Source organism: Oryctolagus cuniculus, chromosome 11 (genome assembly GCF_964237555.1).
Source record: "Oryctolagus cuniculus chromosome 11, mOryCun1.1, whole genome shotgun sequence".
NCBI lineage: Eukaryota > Metazoa > Chordata > Mammalia > Lagomorpha > Leporidae > Oryctolagus > Oryctolagus cuniculus.
Genome location: NC_091442.1, coordinates 30,951,749 through 30,965,408, shown reverse-complemented (window position 1 = coordinate 30,965,408; position 13,660 = coordinate 30,951,749). Strand labels below are relative to the sequence as shown.

General features: G+C 48.1%; 1 protein-coding gene across 1 annotated transcript in view; it reads left to right on the top strand.

The window, feature by feature from the left end:
* The window catches only part of FERMT1 (FERM domain containing kindlin 1), a 55,657-nt gene extending 43,406 nt beyond the window's left edge, over positions 1–12,251 (top strand). Inside the window, 2 exon segments of the mRNA XM_008256296.4 lie at positions 4,317–4,458; positions 6,519–12,251. Of these exon segments, the coding sequence (XP_008254518.2) occupies positions 4,317–4,458; positions 6,519–6,692 (316 nt within the window). The 3' untranslated portion in view covers positions 6,693–12,251.
* The last annotated feature ends 1,409 nt before the right edge of the window (positions 12,252–13,660 follow it).

The window sequence follows — 13,660 nt, the reverse complement described above, 5'->3', positions numbered from 1 at the left end:
GAGTGTGCATGTGTCCATCCACTTATTCACTCCCCCAAATACCCACAGTGGCCAAGACTGAGCTGAAGCCAACGCCAGCAGCTGCAAAGTCAATCCAGGTCTCCCCTGTGGGTGGCAGGGAGAGCTGTCCCCTGCTGCTGCCTCCCAGGGCCTGCATTAGCAGGAAGTTGGAGCTGGGAGCCCAAGATGGGTGTTGAACCCAAGCACTCCAATATGGAATGCAGGCATCTTAACCACTAGGCCAAACCTCTGCTCCTACAGCAGAACTTCTTGAGTGTGTTATATCTACTTGCTGTTTTCCACTTCCTTTCTCTCTTAAACACATTCCAGTCAGCCCTCCCAAGGCCTCTGCACTTGCTCTCATCAAGGTCACCCATTGGCACCCATGACCTTTGCTTTGCTGAATCCATGCCCTCCCCCTTGACCCAGCACAGCCAACTCTCGGTTTTCCCCTCCCTCACTGGCCAGTTCTTTTGTTCTCCTTTGTTCTTTCTCATCCTCCCAACTTTTTATAATACTGGAGTGCCCAAACCTCAGTTCTTGAAGCACTTCTCTTCTCAAACTATATCCATCTGCTTGGACTCAGTCAATCCGCTGGTTCACCTGAATGCTAATCCTTCTGAAATGTGTATCTTGAGCCCCAGAACTCTCTCTCTCTCTTGAACTACAAATTCATAAATCTATCTACCCTTGGATCACTAATAGACATCCCGTCTTTATTTTTTTAGAAAACTTTTATTTAATAAATATAAATTTTGAAAGGACAACTTCTAGATTATAGTGGTTTTTCCCCAAAAAGCCACCCTGCCACCCACAAACCATCACATCTCCTACTCCCACTCCCATTCCATTCCTCATTAAGATTCATTTTTAATTTTCTTTATATACAGAAGATCAACTTAGTATATACTAAGTAAAGATTTCAACAGTTTGCACCCACACAGACACACAAAGTATAAAGTACTGTTTGAATACTAGTTTTACCATTAATTCACATAGTACAGCACGTTAAGGACAGAAATCCTACATGGGGAGCAAGTGCACAGTGACTCCTGTTGTTGATTTAATGATTGACACTCTTATTTATGACGTCAGTAATCAGCTGAGGCTCTTGTCATGAGCTGCTAAGGCCATGGAAGCCTCCCGAGTTCACCAACTCCAATCTTATTTAGACAAGGCCATAGTCAAAGTGGAAGTTCTCTTCTCCCTTCAGAGAAAGGTACCTCCTTCTTTGATGGCCCATTCCTTACTGGGATCACACTCACAGAGATCTTTCATGTAGGTCTTTCATCTTTTCAGATCTTTCATCTTTTCATATTTTTGCCACAGTGTCTTGGCTTTCCATGCCTGAGAAGCTCTCATGGACTTTTTAGCCAGATCCTAATGCCTTAAGGGCTAATTCTGAGGCCAGAGTGCTGTTTAGGGCATTTACCATTCTATGAGTCTGCTGTGTATCCTGCTTACCACGTTGGATAGTTCTCTCCTTTTAAATTCTGTAAGTTATTACTAGCAGACACTGGTCTTATTTATGTGATCCCTTTGACACTTAATCCTATCTTTACGATCAATTATGAACTTAAACTGATCACTTTAATAGTAAGATGGCATTAGTACATGCCAACTTAATGAGATTTGGAATTCCATGGCACATTTCCTGCTCTACCATTAGGGGTAAGCCCAAATAAGTGTGTGCCAAACTGTACATCTCCTCCCTCTCTTATTCCCACTCTTTTTTTTTTTTCAGGCTGAAACCCCACACCAAGTTCAACCTTCTTTTTTATTTTTTATTTATTTTTTTGACAGGCAGAGTGGACAGTGAGAGAGAGAGACAGAGAGAAAGGTCTTCCTTTTTCCATTGGTTCACCCCCTAATTGCTGCCACAGCCGGTGCACGCTGTGGCCGGCACACCGCGCTGATCTGAAGCCAGGAGCCAGGTGCTTCTCCTGGTCTCCCATGGGGGTGCAGGGCCCAAGCACTTGGGCCATCCTCCACTGCACTCCCGGGCCACAGCAGAGAGCTGGACTGGAAGAGGAGCAACCGGGACAGATTCCAGCACCCTGGCCGGGACTAGAACCCGGTGTGCCGGCGCCGCAGGAAGGGGATTAGCCTAGTGAGCTGTGGCGCCGGCCTCCACTCTTATTTTTAACAGGGATCAATTTTCAGTTAACTTTAAACACCTAAGAATACTTGTGTATTAATTAAAGAGTTCATCCAACGTATTAAGTAGAATAAGAAAATACTAAAAAGAATAAAATACTAAGCTGTTCCTCAACAGTCAGGACAAGGGCTGATCAAGTCATTGTTTCTCATAGTGTCTGTTTCACTTCTACAGGTTTCCTTTTAGATGCTCAGTTAGTTGTCACAGATCAGGGAAAACATATTATATTTGTCCCTTGGGGCTGGCTTATTACACTCAGCATGATATTTTCCAGATTCCTCCATTTTGTTGCTAATGACCGGATTTCATTTTTTTTATCACGGTGTAGTATTCTACAGAGTACATATCCCATAATTTTTTTATCCAGTCTTCTGTTGATGGGCATTCAGGTTAATTCCAAGTCTTAGCTATTGTGAATTGAGCTGCCGTAAACATTGAGGTGCAGATAGCTCTTTTATGTGCCAATTTAATTTCCTTTGGGTAAATTCTGAGGAGAGGGATGGCTGGGTCATGTGGTAAGGCTACATTCAGGTTTCTGAGGAATCTCCAAACTGTCTTCCATAGTGGCTTTACCTGTTTGCATTTCCACCAACAGTGGATTAGTGTGCCTTTTTCCCCACATCCTCGCCAGCATCTGTTGTTAGTTGATTTCTGTATGAGGGCCATTCTAACAGGGGTAAGGTGAAACCTCATTGTGGTTTTGATTTGCATTTCCCTGATAACTAGTGATCCTGAACATTTTTTCATGTGTCTATTGGACGTTTGGATTTCCTCTTTTGAAAAATGTCTATTTAGGTCCTTGGCTCATCTCTTAAGTGGGTTGTTTGTTTTGTCATTGTGGAGTTTCTTGATCTCTTTGTAGATTCTGGTTATTAATCTTTTATCAGTTGCATAATTTGCAAATATTTTCTCCCATTCAGACAGCCCATCTTAACATGTCCAAAACTCCGAATGTTTCCCCCAGACCTGCTCGCCCTCCATTCTTCCGCATCTCCATTAAGTGGCAACCCCTCCCTCCAGATAGTCAAGCCAAATCCCTTGGGGTCATTTTTTTTTTAAGATTTATGTTACTTGAGAGGTAGAGTTACAGAGAGAGGTCTTCCATCCACCAAGTCACTCCCCAAGTGGCTTTAATGGCTGGAGCTGGGCCTATCCAAAGCCAGGAGCCAGGAGCTTCTTCCAGGTCTCTTACGCGAGTGCAGAGGCCCAAGCACTTGGGCCATCTTCTACTGCTTTCCCAGGTCATTAGCAAGGAGCTGGATCGGAAGTGGAGCAGCCAGAACTCAAACCAGTGCCCATATGTGACGATATGGTACACCAGTGCTTCAGGCAGATGCTTTACTTACTATGCCACAGCACCAACCCCACCTTAGGGTCATCCTTGGCACTGCTCCTTCTCTTATACCAATGTCCTGTCCATCACCAAATCCCATTGACTCTGCCTTTAAAGCATACAGGGTATATGGCCACTTCTTAGTTATTTGAAAGGTAGAGCAACAGAAAGAGACACACAAAGAGACTGCACCACAATGCCCACCTCTTGACCACTTCTTAGCACCTTCACCACAACTTGTGGGCCTATTCCACAGAGATCCCACCTGATCTCCTTGCCAGTGTTGTAGCCAGAATGATCCTTTTAAAGTTGAAGTCAGACCATGTCAGGCTTCTGCTCAGTGCCACGTGAAGGCTCCCTGTCTCACCCAGAGGGAACGCCAAGTCCTTGCAATAGACTACAAGAGCTGTGCTCTCTACCTCAAGCTCCTCCCCCTCCTCCTCTGTGTCAGTCACCTTGGCCACCTAGCAGGTCCTGCAGCATGCAGAATAAAGCAAAACACAAACAGAAAAAGTGGCTATGCCCTCTGCCTGGGATACCCTCTCCCTAGACTTCCTCCTGGGTCACTCCCTCGTGAGAATCAGCTCTACACACTTAGTTCACCACTGAATCCCTGGGGCCCAGAGGGTGCCTGGCATACACACTTGGCACCAGCTTTGAGTGAGTTGATTTGACTTCTTAGCTTACTTTCCTCTGATGTCAGTTTCACTTAAAGAATTCTTCAGGATGGCTTTAATTATCTCCTGTAGCAGCTTGTTCTCTAATCCTTAAGAAGTTGCATGTGAGTGGAAAGTTGCTTCTCTTGACTAATATAATTTTTTTCAGATTTAAAGGAAGCAAAAAAGACGACATTCTGGGAGTTTCCTATAATAGATTGATTAGAATCGATGCAGTCACTGGTGTTCCAATTACAACCTGGAGATTCACAAATATGAAACAGTGGAATGTCAACTGGGAAATCAGACAGGTAATGGGAAGGTTGCTGATATTTGTGTTGAGCCTGTGAACCTATGTTTCCACAGGGTTACAGATTTTCTGATCTCACAAAGGCATCCTTATGTTTAGAGCTAAGAAGCCACAAGCTACAATAGTTGTCTGTTAACACAATCACCTGCAATTCCAGGCAGCCTCCTAGCAAGTACAGGCCAGATGTTCTTGAAGTAACACTGCCAGCTGGCTTGGTCTCCGGGCAGATGTTCTGCACAGACTCTAAAATTGCTGAGTAATTTAATGTTCTTCGACCCAGTATAGGATTGCATGAGACTTAGACTGATGATAATCCCTCAGCAGAAACCACCTGAATGTGACTGTTGTATGAAATAAATCCTGAACATTATGAAATAAATCCCCATCCATCTGGCTGCCAAGACATCTAACTGGTTGAGAACTGAAAAGTTCAGTTACACCCAGGAGAGCAGTTCAGTCCCCAGAGAGGAAACCTGCAGGTGGGGTGCACAGGGATACCTGAGAATAGCTTAGCTTCCTGTGACTTAGCCTGGGTTACAGCCTCCCATGATGTCCCACCCTGGGACTAAAACCATGGGGAGTTACTCAGGTGAAGTCAGAGGCACTCTGGCACCTATTGCTAATTGAAAGCAAGCTGATGTTGCTCCCCCATGACGGAATGCTCTCATTTTCCCAATAGAAAACCTACAGGCCAGCGCCGCAGCTCAATAGGCTAATCCTCCGCCTAGCGCCGCCAGCACACTGGGTTCTAGTCCTGGTCGGGGCGCCGGATTCTTTCCCGGTTGCCCCTCTTCCAGGCCAGCTCTCTGCTGTGGCCCAGGAAGGCAGTGGAGGATGGCCCAAGTGCTTGGGCCCTGCACCCCATGGGAGACCAGGAGAAGCACCTGGCTCCTGCCTTTGGATCAGTGCAGTGCACCGGCTGCAGCGCGCCAGCCGTGGCGGCCATTGGAGGGTGAACCAACGGCAAAAGGAAGACCTTTCTCTCTGTCTCTCTCTCTCACTATCCACTCTGCCTGTCAAAAAAAAAAAAAAGAAAGAAAAAGAAAACCTACAATGCAGCAGGTGGTAGGTGACCCACACTTGTTTTTAAGAACGCAGGATGCTGATAACCACCTGGGCCCTCGTTTGTAGAATGAAGCTCTGAGATTAGATAACCTCTAAGGCAGTGGCTCTAAAATCTTTGTGGATATTTCAATCATCTGGGGCGGTTTTTTCTTTTTAAATTTTATTTATTTATTTATTTAAAAGGCAGAGTTACAGAAAGAGAGAGGAGGCACAGGGAGAGAGAAATCTTCCATCTGCTGGTTCACTCCCCAAATGGCCACAACGTCCAGGGCTGGGCCAGGCGGAGGCAGGCAGCTTCATCCCCTGTGGAGTGCAGGGACCCAAGGACTTGGGCCATCTTCTGCTGCTTTCCCAGGGCATTAGCAGGAAGCTGGATCTGCAGTGGAGCAGCCTGGACTCAAACCAGCCCCCTATGGGATGTTGGGGCTCAGGCGGTGGCTTAACCAGCCTCGCCACAAGGTCGGCCTAGATCTGGGGAATTTTGACATGCCACTGCCCACGCCATGCCAAAGACCACTTACATCAGGCTTGGGGTGGGAGCTGAATGTCAGACATCATTAGAGCTGCTCGGGTGACTCCTGCAGACAGTTCAGGCTGAGAACCAGTGACAGCTCTCCCCGTGCTTCTGGTTTATGACCTTCAGCTGGGAAGGTTCACAGGGCAGTGGCTGTTGGGAAATTTGGGAAGACCTTATACTTTCCAGGAAAGAGTCTGCAAAGCATCTTGACCCTCAACACAGGCATTGTTTGGGAAGTTTCTCAATCTAAAGAAGAGAGACAGAACCTACATTGTGAATGCGTGCTGGCAGTCAGATTTTACACATGTGGCGAAGTCGGCGCCACAAGAGGGCGCAAGGAGAGCAGACAGGTTTTCTTAACTGCCATTCCTGCTCCTCTGGGGGAAGTCCCTGTGGTGGCCACGTCAGCGGTCCTGGCTCCAGGGGTCACTTCCTGCTGTGCAGCTTCTCTCCATGCTGTTCTCTCCTCCCTCCTCCAGGTGGCGATCGAGTTTGACCAAAACGTCTCCATTGCGTTCACCTGCCTGAGTGCGGATTGCAAGGTCGTGCACGAGTACATCGGGGGCTACATTTTCCTGTCCACCCGCTCCAAGGACCAGAATGAGACACTCGACGAGGACCTGTTTCACAAGCTGACCGGCGGGCAGGACTGAGGCGGAGCAGGCCTGCTGCGAGTCTTCTCTGCACGGGATCTCTGGCTTGTCCAGTGCGTGGATTCCATGCAAACAACAGCATTTGTGCGTGGAGAGACACCGGATCCTCGCCTCGTTCCAAACACACGGCCGGCGCTTCCCTTTCCGTACTTTGCCAGCAGGACAGCAGGGGTCTTAGTGGCCTTTTCCAAAAACTGGGTGGGAAAGGGAGAGGATGGCGCAGTGAGGCGGCTCTAAGGTCCAGCAGCAGCACCAGTTTTGCTGTGCAGAGCCTGCCAGTGAGGCCCCGTGCTTCTGTTCCTCATCGCGATGTCAGGGAAGCAGACAGACAGGTAAAAATCACACGGAGCATGTGCAAATCTTATCCCACAAACTCAGGTATGGAAAGAAATAGGGCTTTGCTTAATACAACTGCTTTGACCTCTCCTGTAGTGCCCTGGAGGCCGAAGTCCCGCGGTTGGAGAGGTGAGAGATGGGGTCACCTGCTATCAGTAGGCGACAGGGGTTCAGGGCACAGGCCCTCAGGGTCGTCTGCCCACAGTGATGCCTGGCAAGGTGACCGCTGACCCATCTGGTCCTTTGGTTCCTACAGCCACCCTCAAGCCCATTCTGTCCCTGGGGCCTCCCAAGCCCCTGGAAGCCCCTCTTGAAGATGTGAGTGACCCAGGGGTGCAGGGAAACCTCAACTCAGGTCCAGGTCTCAACTGTTCGCTTCTGGAATGGGGCCCAGGAAGATAGGCACAGGGCTCTGTGCTCATAAAAGCTGTCTCCTGGCATGGAGGGGTGCAGTTGGGTCTCCCCCCACCCGTCAGGGGACAGAGCAGGCCCATTCTCAGGGACTGAGGCTCCCCCTGGCGGCCGCCATTCAGCCCACGTCCTGGACCTGGTGTGTCTATGACTCCTGGCCTTTCCCCTAAAGGCCTCTTTGGCTCCGGTAAATCACAAGCCAGTACGGGACTTTCTCTTCCCTGCCCTGGAACAGGAGTGTGAGCCGCTGAATGGCTGCCTGGATTGTCCTTTGCTGTTCTGGTTCCCAGTGGTTTTGAGAAGGTGAGAAGCAGCAGAGAGGCAAATGGAAACATCAGAAAATATTTTAGTGTGATTTTTACGGACTCTCTCCTACCACGCAAAGAACATGGGTTGCAAGGATATGGTGAATACTCCAATTCCAATATTCGGGGGAACCTGGCTGAGCTCAGATGCCTGCTAGCCCCAACTGTTGCTTTATTTCCCAACAAAGCCATCTGCAAAGGGCGCTCTCAGCAATCTGAAGCCACCTGGAGACAGCCATAGCTAGGCACCCACTGCCCCGAGCCAAACGCTGCCTGGAGTCCTGTTTCCGCCTCTCCTTAGAGGTGAAGGTTAATGAAGCTCCCAGCCACCAGATGAATTCCGAGGCCAAGCTTAAAGCTCAGAGGTGGCTGAAGCACTTGCTGAAGCACTCGGGTTCATATCACAAAGAAGCTCATTTGAAATATTCTGTGCAGAAACCGGTGCTAAGGGTGCTGTGTCCAGCTCAGCGTTCGTCATTTCTCTGTATCCTGGGAGCTAGCTGGGTCTTTAAGATGCTGAGGAGCCGGCCGGCGCCACGGCTCACTAGGCTAATCCTCCGCCTTGCGGCACCGGCACAGCGGGTTCTAGTCCCGGTCGGGACGCCAGATGCTGTCCCGGTTGCCCCTCTTCCAGGCCAGCCCTCTTCTATGGCCAGGGAGTGCAGTGGAGGATGGCCCAAGTGCTTGGGCCCTGCACCCTCATGAGAGACCAGGAGAAGCACCTGGCTCCTGGCTTCTGGCTTCGGATCAGTGCGATGCGCCGGCGCCGGCGCGCAGCGGCCATTGGAGGGTGAACCAATGGAAAAAAAGGAAGACCTTTCTCTCTGTCTCTCTCACTGTCCACTCTGCCTGTCAAAAAATTTAAAAAAAAAAAAAAAAAAAAACCTAACTTTGATGCCAAACGTGACCTGCCTTTTGCCAAGCACAGCTCTGGCCATCCTACCAGAGCCAAGCCTTCTGTTTGCTTCTCTTCCTGGGGTTTGCATGGTTGTCTGGCAGGTCCATGGAACTCCCAAAGGAATCTGCTGCTTTTAACCAAACTTTCTGTTGGTTGCAACTTTCAGAGGAGCATTTCTTTGGTAATCATACGGCCACACCCCAAAGGAATAAACAAGGGTGACCAGAAAACCTTAAAGGACACTGTTCCAAAGAGCAGCACAAGGATTTTTTTTTTTTAATATTGGGTGCAAAAAGTCAGCTGACTTCTTGTGAAATTTGAAGCAAACATGTGCCTTTTCACATCGTTTGCTTTCCTACCTGCAGGAATCTTTAGGTTTTTTATGGTTTTGTATGACATTTTTCAGTAAAAGTCTTATATGTATTCAAATATGGTCCAGTTGTGTCCTTTCCCACTCACTGTTGCTAAAAAGGTGAATATTTTCTATTGTGAAAGAAGAGTGCAACTCTGAGGGCTGCCATGGGCCCCTCCTCATGATTACAGCATTCCAGCTCATTCTCTGCCGGTGCAGGGAGCGGCTGATCACTGGGTCCCCAGAGAGTCCCTTGGCAATCTCACTTAACCTTCACTATTGGTTGCAACTCCTCTCTCCCTGGCTTTGTCTCCAAGTTTCCTGACCTCTCCTGCCTTGTCGTGAGCTCTTTTCTCCCTTTCTAGCTCCACCTCTTGGAAAAAGTAGCAGAAAGCAAAGCAATAAATTCGAGAGTACTTGAAAAAGCTGGTGAAAAATGGAATTAAAAGATAAGTTTATTATGATGCAGGAACAAATTCAGGGGCAAGTGCTGTGGCATAGTGGCTGGGCCACCACCTGCAATGCCGGCATCCCATATGGACATTGGTTCAATTCCCAGCTTCTGATCCAGATCCCTGCTAATGCACCTAGGCAAGCAGCAGAAGATGGCCCAAGTGCTTGGGCCTCTGCACCCACATGGGAGATCTAGGGGAGGCTCCTGGCCCCTGACTTCAGTCTGATCCAGCTCCAGTTATTACCGCCATTTGGGGAGTGATGTAACAATTGAAAGACCTCTCTCTCTCTCTCTCTCTCTCTCTTCCTCTCTCTGTGTGGTTCTGATTTTCAAATAAGTAAATAGATCTTTAAAAAAAAAAAAAACAAATTTGAAATTGTGTCTACAAGGAGTCTTCAAAAAGTTCATGAAAATGCATATTAAGAAAAAAAAACTGCATGGATTTCAAAGATTGGGTCCCAAGTGGTGAAGGAATTCCCAGCAGTAGAGCAGAGAGAAGTGAGCAGGTAGGCTTATTAAAATACATGCAAGGGGCTGGCAGGCAAGTAAGAGATGCGATGCGGATTACAATCCAGGAGGTACCTATCAGAGGCAGAGTGCTACAGGCTAGGGGCTTTTCCATCGCTACTGGTTTCTTTACTGCTGGGGATTTTCACTGGGGCCTTTCTCATTACCAGGAGCCCGCCACAGTTTGCATCAAAATAAAATTATCTCTTAATTCCATTTTCCCATGCACTTTTTGGTTGATCCTTGTATTCCAAGGGAAGCCAGAGGCCTCCCATTTGAATGGCTGAAGGTTGAGGATGCATTTCCGTTTTAGCGATGGGTGGCCCTTAACGGGTAGACAAGCCGTTCACAGATACCCCTTTGAGCAGTTCTCAGATCGGCCTATAAAGTGTAGAGCAGTTGTGTTCTCATTTTACAAAGGAGAGAACAGGTCTGGAAGTTAGAGTAACCCCCCCAGGGTCACGCCACCAATGTGCAGTGGCATATTAAGAAAAAGCCAAGTTTGTCTTATCCTAGCAACCTCGCCCTTCTTCCCCAGCCCTGCTCAGCAAGCTCCCCCACCCCCACCTGGAGCTGAGTGTCCTCACACTAGGCTTGGGCTGGAAGGAAAGAACCAGGGGCTTTAGGGAGAGTGGCTGCCCCTGAGTTAGCTGGGGCAGGTAGGAGTCCACCCAACAGGAAATGAGGTGTGTAGACAATATTTTCTTTGACTCTAGGAACATTTCACCTTCAGTCCCAAGATTACAAAGGAAGGAAATGAAAGTCTGTCATTTGGAGACGTGTCTTGTAGTTGTAGGCACTAGAAGCCAAGGCATTTTGCAATATTTGTTTTCTGAGATCACTAAGATACTCTTTAACTCACTTATTTCTTTTTCACTTCTACATTCAGTGTCTTTATCTCTGTTTTCGTTATTTTCCACACAGACGCGATATTCCTGCCTCCTCCCCAAAATCTCTCAGTGGAAGGGGAAGGGCATCTTTCTTTGCTTCCCCTTCCCCCCACCTCATGTCATGACCAGGAAGCCCCGGAAATCTGGATGGCAGCCCTCGACCCTTGCCCAAGTTAAGATTTCTTCCTCTGCTGTGCCTCACTGAAGTGAAGCCGGGTGGAAATACTGAGTGCCATTGAAAAGGGGTGGGAGGAGCGGATCAGCCTGTTCCCTTCCCTCATTGTTTGTCCTGGCCCTGCACCCCTGCTGTCCTTGGGATGGTAGCTTCTCAGACTTCTTTAGCTAAGAACGCTTCTTGTTAAACAAAGCGTAGGACCCCAGGAAATTAAGCCACCTTGAGCCCAGTGTTCCATGAAACCCCGTGTGGCTACCACCAGATTAGATGACTTAAGAACAGCTTCCGGGGTGGATGCCTGGTGCAATAGCTTAAGTCACTGTTGTTGGGGATGCCTGCAGCTGGTATCAGACTGCACGGGTTCAAGCCTCAATTCCTCTACCGATTCAGCTTCCTGCTGTGCCTGGGAAGCAGCAGGTAATGGTTCAACTACCTGGATCCTTGCCATCCACATGGGAGACTTGGATTGATTTCCAGGTTTCTGGCTTTGGCCTGGCCCAGCCCTGCTGTTGTAGGAGTGCGAGGAGTGAACAAGTAGATGGAAGATTCTCTCTCTGTCTCTCTCTCTCTCGTGTGTGTGTGTGTCTTTATTTCTTTCTGCCTTTCAAATAAATGAAAGTAAATAATTTTTGCAAAGACCAGTTTCCCTAGTCTTTTTTTTTTTTTTTTTTTTTTTTGTTTACAGGCAGAGTGGACAGTGAGAGAGAGAGACAGAGAGAAAGGTCTTCCTTTTGCCGTTGGTTCACCCTCCAATGGCCGCCGCGGCCGGCGCGCTGCAGCCGGCGCACCACGCTGATCCGATGGCAGGAGCCAAGAGCCAGGTGCTTCTCCTGGTCTCCCATGGGGTGCAGGGCCCAAGCACCTGGGCCATCCTCCACTGCACTCCCGGGCCACAGCAGAGAGCTGGCCTGGAAGAGGGGCAACCGGGACAGAATCCGGCGCCCCGACCAGGACTAGAACCCGGTGTGCCGGCGCCGCTAGGCGGAGGATTAGCCTAGTGAGCCGCAGCGCCGGCCAGTTTCCCTAGTCTTTTACCTTGGAACCTGAGTAGTCACTGCAGCCACGACAGCACGCAGTGCATGAGTTTCTCTCCAAGAGCCTGTCTTTCCCCAGTAAAGCTGCACCATTTCGTTGTTCCCCAGACCTACCCAAGGCCATCCGGTCTATGCCAGTGTGCCAGCTGCACTTGTATTTTAATGTTTTATCCCCAAATAAAAATTCCTTTATTGGAGACCCATTTCTGTATTTTTCTTGGATGTTGACAATACCACCTGTATCTGGGTTTTAGTTTTTGTATATTAATAAGATCCCTATCATGTCACTCCAAATTCTTGGATTGGACTCATTAATTCATGTGCTATTTATTGAGGGCATCTACTGAGTGCCAATTGAATGCACAGCATGAAGCTATGATGCTTCCATAAGACAGCTTAATCCAAAAGTTGTACTTTGGAAATTTATATTTATTAAATGAAAGTTGAAAAAAAAAAACAGCTTAAAACTTTTGATGGAAATACATGTTCCTCTTTTAAATAAATTTGACTACCTTCTCTTCTGATCCCATCCAGTGCATTTTCTTTTAGATTTTGGATGTGGTAGTGTCTTCATCATAACATAAAACAGCCTGGTCAAGAAAGGAAATTGGAAAGACAACAGAAGAGGGAAATCCAAACTCTGATCTGAGATTGTGTCTCATATGCAAAATAAAGCATTGGATTGAGTGGCTTCTTATAGCCCTCTGGACTCCAGCATTCTTTGATTATGGCCCACTGCCCACTGTGGTCAGGTCAAGGTACAGCCTCCCCCACTCTACCTCCAATGTTGTAACCCAGGGCCTTTGTCCCACACATGTGCTTTTCTTCAGTAACTGGCCTCACTCCGCCAACACATCCCCAATATCTGGGTCAGGCCACTCAGGCGCATACTTTGCACTGCCAGGCAGGTTTATAGGCTGTCGCAGTCAACTCAGCCCCAAGGGCAAGCAAAAGGGATACCAAGAGGTCAAGCCAAAGTTATGCAAAGCAATGTTAGAGTGAAATCAGGTTCCACCTTCCCCAATGACTAGGGTCAACAGTAATAGAGCTCATGCTACATAGCTAAAAGAATCAGAAAGCTAACATAATCAAGGCTATCACTTGTGCTTCCTATGAGTCCACCCAATTCATGCCCTGGGGAAGGTAGGTAGTATCTGCCCCATTTCATGAAGATTTGACAGTTCTCTGGGCAAGGAGAGAACTGGTTTCCTGATTCCAGAGCTCTTACGATGTCAGAGAACAGAGAACTGGGAAAAGGGGCTGGGGCTGTGGCATAGTAGGCTAAGCCTCCACCTGCAGTACCTGCATCCCCTATGGCTCACGCTCACCTACTCCTCTTCCCATCCAGTTCTCTATTTACCATCTTGGAAAGCAATGGAAAATGGCTCAAACACTCAGGCCCTTGCACCCACATAGGAGGACCAGAAGAAGCTCCTTGCTCCTGGCTCCGGATTGGCCCAGCTTTTGCCATGTGGCCATTTGGGGAGTGAACCAGCAGATGAAAGACCTTTCTCTCTGTAACTCTACCTCTCAAATAAATAAATAAAATCTTAAAAAAAAAAAAAAAGAACTGGAAGGAAATACAAGTACCCAGCTCTCCAGCAGG